The sequence below is a fragment of the Theobroma umbraticum genome, unplaced genomic scaffold (genome assembly GCF_002168275.2).
Source record: "Theobroma umbraticum cultivar Fairchild unplaced genomic scaffold, ASM216827v3 scaffold_25.0, whole genome shotgun sequence".
NCBI classification, from domain to species: domain Eukaryota; kingdom Viridiplantae; phylum Streptophyta; class Magnoliopsida; order Malvales; family Malvaceae; genus Theobroma; species Theobroma umbraticum.
This window is the reverse complement of record NW_018397282.1, coordinates 1,320,503-1,339,511: the sequence shown is the minus strand read 5'-3', so window position 1 is coordinate 1,339,511 and position 19,009 is coordinate 1,320,503. Positions and strand designations below refer to the sequence as shown.

Here is a 19,009-nt window from a genome sequence, read left to right as displayed (position 1 = left end):
GTGACAACTGCACGTAAACATAACAAGTTCATTACATATACAGGGACCAACGAAGAAGGACATAGTCTGCTTCTTACTCTTGAACATTCTTTACTTTCATGTGATCTAGACAACCTTCAACCTACATCTTAAGAGAGAGCTAGTTATATATGAGAAGATATTTTCTTTTGTTCATGAACTTGGATCATCAAATGTAATTATGCGCATTTCATGAATGCCTTGACAAATGGAGCTTGGCAATGCCTTGGCAAGTCATTAAACCAATGGACTTTAGCCCACTTTGTAAGATTTGATCCCAAGGCCTATAAAATCTTATTAAAGATCAAAACATTTTAGTGGGCTCTCAAGCATTGACACCTATCTCTCATGGCCCACAATCAAAGTTTGAAGCCTAAAAAGGGTTGGGGCTATAAGCAAAAGATATATAGGCAGTCCAATTGTATAATTAAGTAATTCTTTCTACATTCATAAAAAAGAAAAGTATTTGCAAGGTTAATGTAAACAAATAATGTTTTTTTAATGGAGTATAATGAATAATATTGATAGTGAAATGGGTATTAATTACTTCATTTATTACTAATTTATAGGGCATGTTGAGAAAGGATTTCTAATTAAATGAGGAAATATTCCACAAATATCATATCATAAAGATCCAAAATTCATTAAAAGTTGTTTATATTTTTTATACTATGATTTCCATTTCTAGAACTACACTAATCTTTCAAAAAACAATAGCATCTGCTATCTTTATCAAGAAAGGGAAACAAGTGATTATTAGGGTTAATTAATTGGGAATTAAGCTATGGTTCCTCTTAATGAGGTAAGATCGCCCCCATGTATAGTCAAGATGGTATGAAGATACCATTTTGTGGAGGTGTATAGGTCTTGCTATCATCCTCAAAATGACCTTGACAACCTATTTAGATATGCTTTAATCTTCCCATGTCTAAGCCGTACAATGAAAATGACACCCTCTCATATCATATCCTTATACTATAATCATGAAAACATTAAGCACATTGATAAACCATGATTATAACATTAATCCCATTAATGTTTTCAATCTGAAACCTATTGATTTATTCCACCTTAAAAGTAATGATCAAATGACAGGATCGACCACAGCTTGACCCATTAAAATTGGCAACACAATTTGGGGTGAAGTGCGAACCTTGTCAATGCCTTGGCAAGTCATTAAATTAATTCATTCTTACAATCACAACCACATATTCCTAGACCCTAAAGGCTAGAGCAAAGTCATGGAAGTCAATATTCAATTATATCGGTATGCACTGATGAGCAAGAACACTAGCAACTCAGAACCCATACAATCATCAATAATAAAAGAGAGGAACAAAAAAACAACAGTATCCAGCTGACCTTGGTAAAGAATTGTAACCCATTATACATTGATAGCTACAACCATCACATTTTAGTCGACATGAACTTTGATTTTTTCTCTGCTGGCTTGAGAATCTAGGAAGAACACATCAGTTTTTCATCTACTGATAAAGAAAACAAGAGAAGCAGAACACACCCCAAGGAGCAGCAACAAACCAAAAACAGAAAGAGTATTCAAACAATGCTACCTTCAACAACAGCAATCATCAGGTCTATCACACTTCTGTCCCAAAATCAAAGTCACACTAGACAATGCCCAAATCGAAGGGAGAGAAATCCCTGTGAAAAGAGGAAGCAAAACACAGATCACAAACCCAAGAAAACTATGAAATTCTAGCCACAATCAGCCAAACAAAAAAACAAAAAATTGAAGCAAAACGAGAACCCAAAAACAAAAGGAAAACGTCCCTGCTGAGAGATTGGAGGGTTCACAGTCGAGGAGGCGGGGCTTCAGCTTTTCTTCAGGAGTTGTTGGCTTCGGGTTTTGCTATCTTTTAGACCTTCTTTAGACCTTGGTTCAAAGAGAAAGGAAAGGTGAAGGGAGGCCGCAGATAGGTCGACGGTAGATAGGGACGACGTCGGAGGAGGAGCGATTTTTTTCCAGGTTTTACAGAGAGGTAAGAAGGATTGATAAACAAAAGAACAAAAGGAAAGGAAGAAAGAAAGAGCCGGACACCATTTAGTGTAATTAATGTCCTGTAAAAATAAGCAGGGCTCTAGCCCATGAATGCCCATTAGGGAAAGTCTAAGGGTGGTGGGCTTAAATCCAGCCTATTGAATAAGTCTTTGGATCTCTTTTATATTTTTCAGCTCATGTCATATTTATCCTTACACAAGTTTGAACCTCTATAGTCTTTATATCAACAAATGTCTAAATAATTTATATTTTATTAATCGTAAACCCTAAAATTTAAATATAAATAAATTTTAATATATTTATATTATACTTATTATTTAATGAATAATTAATAATAATAATAAAATCTCTAGAAATTCATAACATATTGACATTAATGTACAATGTAACATATTTATTATTATTAAATTATGAACAAAATTGATATTATTTTATTATTATTTATAATATAATATTTATTAATTATTAACTAAATTTATCATTTTGTAAAATATTAATTACCTTTTTATAATAGGCATAAATAATTTTTTTTTAAAAAGTATGCAATTTTACTACTTGATACCAAAGTTAAAATAATATAATTTTATATGATTTTATAAATTACACATAAAAATAAAAACATGAAATAACCCAATGCACCCAAAATATCCAATTTTAAGATGTTAGGTATCTAACATAATAACTTCTCATCCTATAATACAATTAAAGGATTATAAAACTATCTTTGATTTACAATCACCAATTATCATGAATGTAGTTAGAAGCTAATCATTTACAGTTTATTACCAAAAGCTAACCATTTAAAGTATTTCCCTACTGCCTGTGTCATATTCAATCATACACTCTAGTGATCCCCTTAACTTAAGACTTTTTTCTAATTAAACCAAAAAGTCCTAATCAAGTCTTTACTCAAAATAATTAAACTCAACCTGAATTTCGATATCTACAGTCCTTATTCATCACTAATCACTAATATGTTAATTTTATATAATACATATTTATATGTATTACTTTATTATTATATATATATGTTATGAAAAATAATATGTTATAAAAAATAAGATAATAATTACTAATAACGTTATTAAAATACAATCATATAAATAAAGTTAATAAAGTTACTAATAAAGGTTATAATTACTAATAAACTATTATTACTTTTTGTTTAATATATTATTGAATTTTATCACCTATTTGTATGAAAGAAAACATATTTATATTTTTAATATTATAAATTTCAGTATGTATATATTTGATTTTATTAATATATTTCTTATAAAATATTAATAAAATTTTAAAAAATTCTTAATATATTTTAAATAAAAAATTTAAAGAATAGTAATACTGACAGAATTTTCCAATGGAAAATTCCGTTGGAAACTCTACTGGACTTTAAATTTTTTCTATGCGTTCTTACTTTCCAACGGATTATTTTCCATTAGAAATTTTTAACAAAAATCCATCTGAAATTTCATTGGAACGTTTGGAGGCAATATTTTTTTTTTGTGCCAAAAAATTTTCCGATAGATTTCCAACGGAGTTTATCTATTGGAATTATTCCGTTGAAAATCTGTTGAAAATCCTGTAGTAAAAAGTCACATGAAAATTTCATCGAAAAAATCTAAATTTCTTGTAGTGAAAACAGCCAAAGCAAGCATGCTCTTATAACAAAAGAGCTCTTACTCCCCTTCTCCATGTACCTATGAAGTTAATATAAAATCATTTCTATTTGCATGTTTCACCTATTTCTTACTTTTTAGATATATTTATTATTGATTTATAATTTCCCTTACATCCAAACATTCATTAGATCAATATGCATGTTAAAATCAATATCCGTCCTAAAACATGCAACAGAAGGGACCCACAACCCATGCATCATTGAATCGAGAGCTCAATTTGAGTTTATGGTTCTTTTAATTCAATTTTTCTAAAAAATTGATGACCTATCATTGATTATTGCTCTTATTATAAAGATTTTAGAATCCAAATTCATCTTTTTTTTTCTTCTATGGATTAAGAATATGTGTGCTATTGATATTATGACCTATCATTGATCATTGCTCCTATTATCGTTGAGGAAGTGTGAGTGTTCTACTATATATATATATATATATATATATATATATATATACATCATGTGGTTTTAGCAGGTAATGAATAAGAAAACATATGAAACCGGTTAATTGATGTACACGTGTGATGGGCATAGGATTCCCTTCCTCATTATTATGCCAGCTTACATTAATACGTACAAGTGTTCGTGAAGGCAACGGCACAGCAGCTGTGGATATAGCAAATAAGCAGAGATGAGATTGTGTTTTTTGGGGAAATTAAAATTAAAAGATGGATATAATATTGTATCAAATTAACCCAAAATCTGGTTTCCCGTCAGCGTGTTTGACCAGCAACCAATCCCACTAATAATCAATAGCTTGGTCTAATTACTTCTCTCTAATTGCAGCTGAAATGACAGTGAGTAATTTGAAGACAACTTAGAGGCAGGTGAGGTTGCGTGAGAATCCCTTTGGCATTGGCGCATGTGTTTATTAAAGACTAGATGTCAAGTCAACCGAGGCATTGGATTGTGTGTTGGATCACCATGCGCTTTGTGGGGATTTTTCCGTCTTTTAACCAAGTCAATAAGTTGAAACCCAAACAAGTAAATACCTTTTCGTTAATCATAATGACCCTTGCTTAGCTTGTTTAATTTCTTGCCTCTAATTATTATATTCTTTGGACTTTAAATATCCATCAACTTTATTTTCACCTAATTATGCTTAGGGTTAAATTAAGTAAAGCTCCAAGGAGTATAAACTTATGACACCGAAGATTATATACAGTGATCATTGCAGCTACATACTGGACGGAGTAATTCGTGCAGTGCAACGCATAGCTAGCGGAGTGAGTTCCCCAATAAATCGATCACATGTTTTTGTTTGATTTAAGAACTCAACATGCTTACCTACTCTTCGCACTGAATTTCATGCCCTTATTATATATGTATTTATATATTCAAGGATACTACTATTTGCCTGCAGTTGGAAGAATATGAATATGGGATATATATATATATATATATATACATATATATATATATACATATATGTACACACTCAGTCAATGTGCTTAAAGTAGTTTCAAAATCAATTACATGCATGGATGACAGTTGAGTTTGAAGAATTCTCTTCCACCCAAACAGATTGCCACTGTATATCAGGTTTTATATACTTGCTAGTGACCTTTGTTATAATTGTCTGGTCTAAAAAAATAATTATAATGAAAATACTAAGGCTACGTTTGTTTCAAGAAAATAGATTTTCAGAGAATAATTTTCTGAAAATATTCATATTTACTGTTGTTTGGGTAAATTTTATGAAAGCTATTTTTCATTCTTTGGTTGTTTTCTAGAAAATTTGCATTCCTGTCAAACTAGTCATATTGATAAAACTATAGTAATACTTTATTAAAAGATTAAAAAATTATTTATATTAATATGAAAAATATTTAAAATACTGATATTTATTATTAAAGTATTTAAAATTTTAAAAAATTTATTCTATTAAAATATTATTGTCATTATTATCAAAATAATATAAATTTGTTATGTGTATACTAATATTTATTATTTTATTATCAAAATAGAAATAAACAAGATTTATGGTTAAAATAGTTTTATTAATAACATTTGGTAAATATACTAGGTCCTGGCACATGTTTGGGCTCCCATATCTGAGCCTTAATGAGTGGCACATTTGCCTCCCTCACGTTGAGTGTCACCATCATGTAGTGGGGATGGCTCCATACATATAAATGAGCATTGGCACCACGTGTGGCATATTACCTCACATCATGTAGAATGCCATCATCTATCATACTAGACACATTCACTATGTGTGAAAATGTTGCCTCACACTTTGTGAAACTCCATGAGCAATTATACTAGACGCATTTACTGCATGTGGATTGTTGCCTTACACTGTGTTAAAATGTTAGGAAACATTTTCATACAAATCATTATCTCATATATCAATACATTTTTAGCACATAATCATTTCAAGTAAACTCATACTACATCGTTAACCTTCCTATAGGGTATGTGAAACTACATCACATATTATCCCAGAGAACTATGCTTCACATGTTATAATATTACTCACATAAAGCATATCATAAGTTTAGGGGTGGGAATGTCTACCTCCACCTACACATCCATGAGTCTCAACTTAATTCTCAACCCCCATCTTAACAAAATTGAAGTTTTTGAAATAAAATGGTTGAAAAGGCTTGTCTCTCCTTGTTGAAAACTATAAAATAGTTGAATATTTACACACATAGTAGATTAGCAAACTATTTGAAATTCATTTATGTCATCACACATAATAAATCATCATCAAATCAAATCCTTCAATCATACTTTTTGAAATCTAGCTGAAAACATTGAAAGTCAAATCCTTTGATAATCCATCATTTGAAACAATATTTTGTCATGCATAAACAATCATTTCCATAGAAATTATGCTCACTTTACATATTACAATACTTGAAGAGATGTATCCACTGACCTTTGAAATGTTGACCTCTACCAACAAGCAAAACTTTACTCCAGTAAATTCCTTAGAGTTTTGACCGTTCCTAAAACATTAAACAATCAATAGCATTATTGCTCATATTATAGACCACATAATAACCTTTATAAACCTTTTGGAAACTCACCAAGTTCATCTAAAACTAGTTTTCTAACATAAACCCGCTATTACTTAACATAATAAATGCTTAGAAACCCATAAATCCTTCATCTTTAGCTTAAGTGAGCTTGGATACTAAGAAAAATCACAAAATCTTTGAGCTTTAGTGTTCAACAGAGAATTTGGGCATAAAAATAATATTTTTGGTGCTAAAAAATTCGTAAATCTTGATTCAAAAGTTGAGAGGTGTCACCTTTGTTTGAAAAATCCAGAACCAAGATTCTAATCTTCCAAATTAATGATTTAGGGTGAAAATGGGTTTGACAGAGCTTAAAGTCGCTAAAGAACTAATGAGAGGATGCTTAGAATGAAAAACCCTTGGGGTATGGGTCATATTTGTACTATGGGATATGAAAACCTTTCGCTCCTTTTATTTTTTTAAAAAACTAACAAAATGTATCGATATTTTTGGTTATGGAAAAATTGTAATGATACATTATAAACATGTATACATGCTCATCAAAAACCATTTTTGGGTTACATGTATCAATACATCATGAACATATATCAATATGTTTGAGACAGAATGCAGTTTCTAAGACAGATTGCCTATAAAAATTACCCAGCTTATTTACGTTAAATACCATTTAATTAAATATTCTCACTTTTACCTTTTGCCTTTTACTCTCGATTTACTTAAGATATTTAACGTAAATAAACAAACACCCCATTTGAATTTAATAAAAATATGAAAAAAATTAAAATCCATAAGAACCAAAATCTACATTTTGGTTTTAAGAACAAAATAACAAAGTTAGACTAAAATTAAATCTGCGGTTCTCATTTACCATAGCAAACGTACTCCTTAAATTTTGAAAAAATCATTTTTTGTTATCTAAATATCAAATGATAGCAAATTATGGACCAAATGATAGCAAAAAAGCCATATCCTAATTCTTTCATCCCTTTTTTTAAGAATGTTAAAATTCCATCAGAGAAAAAAAAAAGCCTTCGCGTCATTCTAGGCTATCCACATGTAGCCTCAAGCATCGCACTATAGAGCCCATACGTTCCATGATTCAGCACATGTGAAGAAAAGTGACTAACAGTTCTGAGATCTTTATTATGGAGTGTGCATGAAGTTGCCCTATTGCTTACTAAACCTTTTCTGGCAAGTGCCCTTTTCCCCAACAACAATTTCTAAGAAAAAACGCCCATCTTGTGAGGGGCATGCCTAGCCTAAACAAGCTTCAGTATACTATCTCTATTAACCTTACTGCCAAAAGCTCTTCTCTATTAACCTTACTATCTCCTATGGATCTTTTCAAATTCATTATTCATTCCTTGCTTCAATAGTATTAGAATTCTTATCTATACATGAATATATTTTAAAATTTTTATTTAATAATTATAATTGAAAATAAAAAAAATAAAATAGTAATTAAAAATATAATGGAGAAAGATGTTTTTGTCAATCAAAAGCCTTATCAACGTTCATACTTTTATATATATTATAGATATAAAATATATATCATAGTTAGATTATAGATATGTCCAGTTTAATTGTGAGTTGTATCTTTCATTTATTGAGCCAAGGACAAATAGTAATATTAAAGAAATGATTTAATCCTGCAATAATTTGTGGGGATTTATGCATTATTATAACATAAGAGAAAAACAAAGGAAAAGACTAAAAGAGAAATTTGAAGGCAATGTGAATCAAATTTGTAGTTATTTGCGTTGGGGATGGGAGAGTCCGGCGTATTTATTTAAAGAAAGATAAGAGTAAAAGGAAGAAGATTGTAGGATTAGCAAATACATATAGGTGGTGGAATAAAAGGGACAGAACGCAGGAGGGAATTCATTCATTCCTCTCTGACTCTGACCGATGGATTGTGTATATAATGCTACGTCTAATATAAAAAGAGGAACACTAGAGAAATTAAATATTAAGTATATATGAGTTATTGACAGTTGTGCAGATTTTCTTCATTCTAATGAGGCGATTTTCAGGACTAAGGTCTCCCGTTCAACGGACATTTCCCGAAGCCTATTCATACCCATGAGAAATTGAGAGTGAGTGAACGTTTACACATTCTCTCTCTATCTATACGTATACTATATAATTTTTTTACTATATATCTTATTTGTCTTTATTTCTGGACCCAGCCCATCCTCGGTTGTCGGTCTTTCTTAATCTTGGCACTGATCCACATCTCTCTGGCTGTCTTAAAGGCCAAACATCGTGCCCTTGAAGGTAAGAAATCGACCACCTCGCTGCCTGCTTTTCCTCCGTGGCTTGTCTTGTTTGTGTTATCACCCACACACACTTCCAACCGCAAAAGGTTTGCTTTTTCTCCCTTTTTGTAATTTTCTGTTGCTCTTTGGAGTTCAGTTTTCCTCCTTTTGACACTAGCTATCAGGTTGGACTGCGGCTGCAGTCGTTAGATTTTAGGGTTTCTTTTCCTGGTTTTTGAGCTTCTTGCCGTTTCCCTCTTACTAGCTAGCAAACAGCATGGTTCAGGACTTAAACAGTATACAGGTATTTGAGCTATAGAGGTTCTGGTTTTAACTCATGAGGAGCCCAACAAGGTTCACATATGACTGCTTCTCTATTTGTTTCTTTAATTCGCAAAGTAGTAGCAATCCTGGTTTTCGCGCACCTCAAAGACAAATATATGGCTACTGCAATGTCCAGCTTTGCTTTTGTTCTGCTTGTGGTGCTTGGTGAATATTGTCATACAAAATATAGTACGTAAAGATGTCTGAGTTTGTTTTTGTCTGCAGTTTCTACCCACCGCATATAGAAATTCCTTCTGGTTTGCTGTCGCCGAGTCCGCTTCTTTCTTCTTCAATTTACTACTTATCTATTAAAGTACATCATATATGAATTTAATTTAAAAGTTCTCCAGTTCGCAATGAGAGATTTATTTTATCATCTGAAAGTTAAGACTGTTAGTAAATATATATATGAATGGCTGAACATTTTATACATGTGACTTCAGACGTTTTCTCGTGGACTGTGGCTCTTACTTGTTAACAGATATTTTAAGTGCAGCAGGGCATGCAGAAGTACATATAGATGAAGATACTAATCACACACGTATTTTCTTTCAGCAATACCGTGGAAAATAAAATGTTGCCAGGAAATGGGCAGCTATCAGTTCCCCCAGGTTTCCGATTCCATCCAACAGATGAGGAGCTTCTGTACTATTACCTGAGGAAGAAGGTCTCCTATGAAGCTATCGACCTCGATGTTATCAGGGAAGTGGATCTCAACAAACTTGAGCCTTGGGACCTCAAAGGTCAGATCATTTCTTCATCTTGACGTCTTGTTAGGTGAATCAATCCATGATTAATTGCTAACGCCTTTCTCTTTTTTTTTTTTTTTCTAAATTATTATTATTTATTCTTCTTTTAACATGCAGATAAATGCAGAATTGGATCCGGCCCTCAAAACGAGTGGTATTTCTTCAGCCACAAGGACAAGAAATATCCAACAGGAACTCGAACAAATCGGGCAACTACAGCTGGTTTTTGGAAGGCTACGGGGAGGGACAAGGCTATCCACCTCTGCAACTCCAAGAAAATTGGCATGAGGAAAACCCTAGTTTTCTACACGGGGCGGGCTCCTCATGGCCAGAAGACTGATTGGATCATGCATGAGTATCGCTTGGACGATGATGATTCTGATGTTCAGGTAATACCCAGAGAGAAAACGAACCGCATGATTTAGTCTCATAGTAATCGCATCATTAACATTAATGGTCGTTGATGTTGACCAGCAGGAAGATGGCTGGGTTGTCTGCAGGGTATTCAAGAAGAAGAATCATAACAGAGGAAATTTTCAACCAGAATTTAGTCAAGAAGAAAGCTTCACTCACATCAAGACTGTTGCTTCTTCAGCGCAACTGGAGACAAGGCATAATCATTTGCAGGCACTATATGATTTTTCCCTTGATGGCTCCATGCACCTCCCGCAATTATTTAGCCCAGAATCAGCTGTTGCTTCTTCTTTTATATCGCCTGTCTCTTTGAACTCCACGGATATCGAATGCTCTCAAAACTTATTGAGGTTAACATCGAGTGGCGGTTGTGGACTCGTGCAACAAGAGAGGTACAATGGTGAATGGTCTTTCTTGGACAAGCTTCTAGCAACTCATCATCTGAGCATGGATCAACAGCATTCCCAAGGCAAATGTAGCCCTTCCTCGCAAGTTGATGTCGGCACTTCAACTCAAAAATTCCCATTCCAATACCTCGGCTGTGAGGCTGACATTCTGAAATTTTCAAAGTAGAGCTTTCAGGTGCATAATGTTAAGCTTTTATCATCATAAGCAGTGGCAAAGACATTCTTTACTCTAAAATCTTATTACGGTCAGACACGGTTGTATTAACTAGTTTGAACTTCTATCTTAGCTAATCTCTAAATTTGAGTTTTACTGCCAAATTAAAGAAGAAAAAAGGAAACTGTATACTAGCATTTTCAAGCTTAACAAAAGGGTGGTTAATCTCAAGATTCACGACCTAAACATCATAATCTCCCACAATATTGCAGAAGAGAGAATGTAAGCTGATAGAAAGCGACTCCAAGATTCTTTTCTGGATGATTCACGAACTATTCCAATCACCTATACTTGCCGTAGACAGTTACTATAGGATCAAGCAACAACATACAAGAACTTCAAGCTATTGGCACCGAGGGTGAAAGGTTTTTTGGGTGGGAATAGTTTTGGGCAAAATTTGAAAATAGCCCTCAAAGATAAGAGGTTTTTGAAAATAACCTTCCCCATACTTTAACTATTTTTAGATAAGAGAAAAAATTTGGGAACAAAACTACCCTTAAAGACACCTCCTCATATTAGAGTGCATATTGTCTAAACTTTAGCTATACGCCATATCGAAAAAACTAATGTTACACGTCATGTTAAAAAAAATATTGTTACACGTCATGTTCAAAAAAAATATTGTTATACGTCATGTTCAAAAAATTTTACTGATACACACCATATTAAAAAACAATTTTGCTACATGCCATTTTAATTGTTTTGATCCAAGAGAAAATATTTTGGGATAAAATTACCCTTAATGAAACCTCCTCATATTTAAGCACATAGCAACTTTACACAGCAAAACTTTTCCTCTCCCCTTTTATTTTTTAGTTGCTCAAATTCCAGGTATATTACATGCCATTTGAGCATTTACATCATTTGATTCATTCCTCATTCCCAAAGCTAGCAAAGTGTTCAAATTAGTTCAAAGCAAAGTAATCATTCACAGCAACAAGTTTGTAACTGCGTAAAAGGGTAAGTCAATCAATGTTGATTTCTTTTATTGTGATGGTAGACACATTCATTGATTATGTTGTTAAATGGCATATCGTGTTGTTTAAAGTTATTGATTTTGTTAAATGTGGTAGTTTAAAGTTCAAGGAAATCCCTAGAGATGTTACATGCCATGCCAATTTGGGTCGAGTGTTGTTAGAATGGCATGTAATATATCGAGGCAATATGGACATGGTGTGTAACAACTTTAGGGATTTCCCTAAGTGATGAATATAAGCATGGCGATTGGCATCATTTATGAATTTCAACATGGCATGTAGCAACGTAGACTGTTAGGCATGGCACGAAGCAACTTATGATTTTGATGCATGGCATGTAGCAACTTACGATTTTTAAGCATGGTGTGTAGCAACTTATGATTTTTAGGCTTAGCGTGTAGCAGCTCAAGAATTTTAGGCATGGCATGTAATAATTTAGTTATTAAGCATGATGTGTAACAACATTTAACTTGTTTGGCATGACGTGTAATAATATTAATTAATTTATTTATTTTATAAATGGTATGTAGCTTTTCTGGGATAATTGTTCATGGCATGTAGTTTATATGTGCATTACTATTTTCTATTGCAGATGGTTTTCAAGAGTACAAGAACTTTGAAGCTTCGCTTGTTGCTCCGAGGGACAAGTGGGCTTTCCACGCCACCATTAACACCCACTGTAAATGGGCGCACCTACAGTACATAATCAACACGCTTCGTGAGGTAGATGAGTACGATGCAATGAAGGCTATGTGCTTTAGGAGGCTACTAAACATATGTCCACGGGGCTTTTTCTGCATCGGTCTCCTGCATAATATCATGCTGCATAGAATTAATGAACCCAATGCAATGAAACATGAGTTCTAGTTTGTCATAGGCAAGACCAAGGCATGTTTCTCAAAGGGTGAGTTTTACCTTGTGACAAAATTGAAGTTCAGCCCCATAACGGATGTTTTCTTACATCCCCACAAGCTCGTCCTTGGAGGAATTCAAGACAAATATTGGGGAGGGGACAAGAAAGTGTAACTAGAGCAAGTGCTTGAGATGTATCCACTGACCTTTGTATGCCAAGGAGACGCAACAAAGATGGCCCTTCTCTTACTCACGAATAATATTTTATTAAACCAAGACTATAGAAGACAGGTGAAGCTATGGCTGTTGGCATTGGTCGAGGACATGCGAGTGTGGAATGCGTTCCCATGGGTCACTATGTGTGGAGGTTGATTGCGAACTACATATCAAGAGGTTCAAAGTTCCTCTTATAGTGGAGATCGAGGTCGAGGCGTCGAAAAAGCCTAAGCTTTTCCACTAAAGCTTATATGGATTTGCATAAGCGGTACAAGTAGTGCCACTTAATGTTTTCCATTTTCCTTTTCACATAACATTTCATTAAGGCATATCATGTAAAATTTAGGTGATTATAATGTGTACAATTGACTTGCAATTCTAGGTGATGAAGGCCATTCCTACTTGTTAGCCTTGAGTTATATCATGTTTTGATTTGACAAAAATCACATATTATCTTGAACTTAATGTCAAACATTTGAAATTGTCTCAAATACATTTTTAATCCCCTAAGATTACATATTTATTTGAAAAGCTATGCATTTTTAAAAAACATTTTAGAAGAATTCAAACAATTCATATTCAGTTAAGAATGTAATAGCAAACATGCCTTGAAATGTTATTTGAATGTAGGAACAAGGTAGGAAGAAATAGCTGAAGAGAAGTGCCAAAAAGCTAAGGAAACGTTAAGACACAAGTCAAGAGTCAATCCTAGAGAAGCTAGAGTTGATCCAAAAGCTAAAAGAATGCAAAACTTGAAGATTATAAAGCCATAGTCGACCTTAAAGTGTTCATAGTCGACCTTGTTCCAATAAACTCAAGAAAATCAAGTTTTGACTGAACATGGTTGACCTTGGACCAGGCATAGTCAACCTTGATAAGTTAAAAGTAGGAAAAAGTTAACCTTACACAGACATAGTTGACTATAGAAGAGGTATAGTCAATTATAGCAATTCAATTTTGCAAAATCCACACTTTCGAGAAAAATATCAAGTACTTGAAGGTTATACTCGACTACAGAGCCCTAATTTGAGAAATTTGAAGAACATAGTTGGCCTTAAGAGCATTATAGTCAACCCTCAAGCTTCAGTAATGGTCAGATTTAATTCAAATTTGTGTTTAATAGCTTCAAACTTTGCCACAGCCATAAATAACCGCATTTGAGCCATTTAAAAGTAAGAGAAGACTTGAACCAAAGCTTCAAATTGTCCTCCAAATGCTTATCTTCACTTTGTAGCATCATTTTAGCCTTCTACCAAGCTTACAAAGTTGAATACTTGTTTCATTTGTGTTGATTTTTCTTCTTTCACTACGTTCAAGCTAAAATCTCTAGCACCTAGCCTTTGTGAGGCAAAATCTTTGCTATTACTCCTTGTACACATATCTTGTAAAGGTTCTAGCTTAACCTTGAAAAGCTATTTGTGAGGGTTTGTAGTTGAACCTTTAAAAACCATTGTTGGTTGGTTATTACTTGATCTCATGAAAAAGTAAAAATTGCTCTGTGGATTATGTAAGAGTTATCACTTGATCCCATTAAAAGGTAAGACTCTTTTTAGTGGATTGAAAATTCTTTGGTTACCAAAGGAGTGGATGTAGACATAAAAGAAGCCGAACCATTATAAAATCTTTGTGTCTCTTTTTTAATTTTTTGCATTACTATTTGTTGTTTATATTTACCTTAGGATAATAGTTTTTGCATTGATTTATTGCTTTACACTTGGGAAATATTTTCACTATATTTTTCATAGTTAGCATTTAATTTAAGAAGGTACATTTCTTTGGTATATTATGTTTATGCTTAATGATTTATTGTTGAAATATTGTTTTTGATACTAGAAAATATTTTTGAGTGAAAAAGTCTTGAATTTTATCGTTAGATTTTCAAAGAAATTTTTAAATACCAATTCACCCCCATCTAGGTATAATTACTCTTTGAGACTTCTACACCAACAATTGGTGTCATAGCTTGGTATAAAATTTTGTAAGTTTAATTGCCTTTGAGAGATCTGTTGTAAAAGCTCAATTTGAAAAACTGGAGGTGACAACAACCGTACTCGGTGATGGGCAATCGATCTAAAAGCCACCTCTTTTTATAGGTACAAACTCTCCTAATTGGAAGAAACGTATAGAAATGTTTATTCAATCCATGGACTTAGATGTTTAGAATGTCATATTAGATGGTCCACATGTTTCAAGTAAGGAGGTAGATGGTAAAGTAATCATTAAGTTTAGAAAAAAATAAGATGATACAGATAAGAAATTAATTCAAATAAATTGTAAAGCTTATAGTACTTTTCTTTATGCCTTAGGAGTTAGTGAGTTTAATAAAATGTCTATGTGTAAAAATGCAAAACAAATTTAGGACACTTTAGAAAGCACTTATAAAGGCACCAACCAAGTCAAGGAATCCAAGATTGGATTGCTTATATATGATTTTGAGCTTTTTAGGATGAAAGAGGGTGAGTCCATAAATGAGATGTTTGAAAGATTTACCAACATTGTAAGAGGTTTAAGGTCTTTAGGGAAATACTTTCCCAATGCCTAACTTGTCATGAAATTTTGTATAGCCTACTAAGTCTTAGAGACTTAAAGTCTCTGCTATAGAGGAAGCTAAAAACCTCAATGACTTTAAGTTATAGGAGCTCATAGGTTCGTTTCTTACTTATGAAATGATACTTCGAGATGAGAATGAGAGAGAAGAACTTAAGAAACAAGAGGTCAAGCAAAAGGGAATAGCCCTCAAATCTATAGTTGAGGAAAAAGAGAAGCGCACTAAGAGTGAAAGTGAAAATGAGGAGGACATGGCAATGTTAGGTAGGAAATTTAATAGGTACATGAAGACAAATAAAGCTACGAAACCTACAAGAAAGGATGTGCCTGAGGAAAAACATATAAAAGATCAATATGAATGTCCAAACAACAAAACTGAGGAGTACTCTAAGAAAATTCAAGAAGAAAAGGATGATAAAAACTTGGAGCTATAGTGATGACTCCCAAGATAAGTAGGATGATGAAGTTGCAAATCTTTATCTCATGGCATTTGATGATTGTAAGACCCAAGAAGGATCACCATATCTCGAGCCTTCATATTTCAATGGTGAAGATTTACATATTTAGAGATATAGAATGAGACACTTCATTATTGTAAATGATTATCAAACATGGAAGCAAATTAAAGATTGTTCATACAAAATAGAGAAATACATGGCAAATTGAGATTCACTTGATCTTGATTTAATTGAATTCAATGCCAAAGCCATGCATACCATCCTTAGTGCTCTTGGAGAAAAGCAATACAATCAGGTTTAGATATATGGAAATGCTAAGGAGATATAGGACAAGCTAGACGAGTTATGTGGGCAACCATTTGAAAAAGAACTAGAAGAAGATGATTTCTTGGATGAAAGCTCATCAAGTGATGATGAAGAAAACATCAAATTTGAAATTCAAGATCAAGCTATGAGGTAGGATCTTGATCTCATAAACCATTTGTTTTTACAAATAGTGGATTAGAAAGAATCTTTGAAAATCTAGCTCTTGAATTTCAAGATTTAAGTCTAACATAAAAAAAAAAGAGAATTTCAAATTATAGAACTGAAACTGAATCATTGATGGAAAAAAACAATCAATTAATAATTGATGTTGAAATCCTACAAAGAAATTATGCACACATTATTCAAATCATTCTCATTGATATTCATTTTAAGCACACATTATTCAAATCATTCTCATAGATATTCATTTTATGCACACATTTATTGAGACAAACTTCAAGGATCCAAAGTAATTTGGATACCATATGTTAGTGAAAATGAGTTTTGTAGGTGTGAAACCAAGGGAAGAACCAACTTAAGGTTGAACATGAAATAAAAATTGGGTGATATCTATTTGTTTACTCTTTTATTTTTGAGGAATGCTTGATTGATGAAATTTAATTGATTTTGAGTTTCTTGTTTGAGCTATGACTATTGTTCAAGTTGCATTTGCTTAAAAATATGTGATTGAGTGTTGATTCTGCAAAATTGTTGATTGCAAGAAATATGAGTATCAGATGCATTGACATTTGAACATAAATGATTTGGTGAGAAAGATATGATAGTAACATAAGCATATTTAATAACTTGTTCTCATATTCATTCTAGGAGTCTAAACAAGGAGATTTGAGCCTGAAAGTTAATCTTTTTAATTTCCTTGTGCCTAAGATATGTTGACCTTTTGAACAACCTTGCTTTGAAATTTTAGAATCAAATTGACAAGGTCAAAATGGTTAAACTTGAGCATAAAAATGTTTGACTACTTGAATTGAATTCCTTAAATATGAGCCTATAAGAGAAAATTATTTGCCATGCTTGAACTTATATTGGTATATGGCTTGAACAAGTTTATCACATGCTAAAAATGATATTATGACTTGTTCTTAATGAAAATGAATACACGAGTAAATGCTTGATTTTATTGATCCTATTATTACTCATGTGTTTGCGTAGATGGCATTATTTCTTGAGAATGAAATGTTTATATGGTCATATTGATTAAATCATTTCTTGAGGTATTGAAATATTAAAATGCTTGGTTTAGAATTAATTCATGAAATATACTTTATGATTGTGCTTTATTGATGGCTTCAAAATTGATTTCTTGATTGTGTATATAGAATTGGTTATGTTGAACACATTGAACTTCATGAAAAATATTTTTAGTTTATTTGTCATTTTTGGTCAAGTCACATGTTAACATGATATCTTATCTTGCTTGATCTTAAGATTTGAAGTCTATAGCTTGACTTGGATTACGCTCTTGAATGAGAAATTTAAATTGTCAAGTTAAATCATGATATATTGTGTTGACATAGTTAAAGAATATTTTGAATGTGCTTTTGAATGTCAACTATGTTCTTCATGAGCTTAAATGATTACATGATCTAAAATTTTGGGTGCATCCAACATTAGTTTATAGGCTATCATGAATTACTTGGTTTAAGATTAAAAATGGCCTACAACTTTAGTTAGCAATGAATATCTAATGAGCCTTAATTGAATGCTTATTTCTTGAATCTTAATAATTGGTATTCATTGATGTTAGATGCTTAAGTTGGATATATTCATGAGTTGAGTGCTTTATTTCTAATATCTTATAACAATTGATATTACTCATGAATTATGGAACATTGAGAAATGACATGTATCTTGAACTTTATTGATCATCTTTTTGCATATGCCCATATTTTTTATTGAAATCATGCATGCATTTCGTGGAACGAATTGGAATCATGATTCGAGAAGATAGCCAAAATTCTTTATTGTAATCATGCTTGTGCTTGCTTGTTCATAATATTTTCTTATAAATGATTACAACAAATGCAAAATGTCTTGGCAATGCTTCATTGATAATGATATTGTCTTGATGAGAAAACTTCTCCTTGATTTAATAGTTTTATACACAATTAGGAGAACTCTCATTGAAATGCTTGCTTGAAAATATTATGGAAAAGAGATTACCCAAAAGGGCTTAATGATAACATTCTCATGATAATATACCATTGTTGAGGAAATTCTCTCTTAATTTGCCACTCTTATATAATTTAAAGAATTCTTTAAAATACTTGATTGATAGTGCTTGGACAATGCATGATAAAAAAAATTGAAAAAGGTCCTTAATGCAAAATGTTATCTTGGACATGTATTGGAGCTAATGTGCATAAACTTCTTGAAATTATGAGTATTTGAAGCATATATTGAATATTTATTTGAATACTCATGCTTTACTAGTTCCTTGATTATATGAGTATGAGATTGACATATTGAATATCCATTGTAATGCTTATCTATCATATGCTCATGATTTATCCCCGTATTTGACTCATGATAAATATAGGGGAAGATAAGATAATCTTTA

At 32.4% G+C, this 19,009-nt stretch overlaps 2 protein-coding genes across 3 annotated transcripts in view; one reads left to right on the top strand and one right to left on the bottom strand.

Moving 5' to 3' along the window:
• The window catches only part of LOC110428100 (THO complex subunit 4C-like), an 8,696-nt gene extending 6,645 nt beyond the window's left edge, over window positions 1-2,051 (bottom strand). Inside the window, exons 1-2 of one of the 2 annotated variants that reach the window (XM_021443798.2) lie at window positions 1,590-2,051; window positions 1,381-1,476 (exon numbers count right to left, since the gene is read on the bottom strand). The gene's annotated coding sequence lies outside the window, so the exon portion shown is untranslated. Of the gene's footprint in view, window positions 1-1,380 lie in introns of both variants that reach the window. The other variant, XM_021443797.2, reaches the window with a different exon arrangement.
• Window positions 2,052-9,862: 7,811 nt separating this feature from the next.
• Window positions 9,863-11,024, top strand: SMB (NAC (No Apical Meristem) domain transcriptional regulator superfamily protein). The gene is made up of 3 exons (XM_021443860.2): window positions 9,863-10,031; window positions 10,155-10,426; window positions 10,515-11,024. The coding sequence occupies exons 1-3, from the start codon at window positions 9,863-9,865 to the stop codon at window positions 11,022-11,024; spliced, it is 951 nt and encodes a 316-aa protein (XP_021299535.2).
• The last annotated feature ends 7,985 nt before the right edge of the window (window positions 11,025-19,009 follow it).

What these genes read in the sequence shown, in the direction of transcription:
- SMB (XM_021443860.2), top strand. Translation starts at nt 9,863, where the DNA reads ATGTTGCCAGGAAATGGGCAGCTATCAGTTCCCCCAGGTTTCCGATTC. An exon ending in TGAGCCTTGGGACCTCAAAG is followed by an intron (nt 10,032 to 10,154) that starts GTCAGATCATTT and finishes TTTAACATGCAG; the next exon opens with ATAAATGCAGAATTGGATCC. An exon ending in ATGATGATTCTGATGTTCAG is followed by an intron (nt 10,427 to 10,514) that starts GTAATACCCAGA and finishes GTTGACCAGCAG; the next exon opens with GAAGATGGCTGGGTTGTCTG.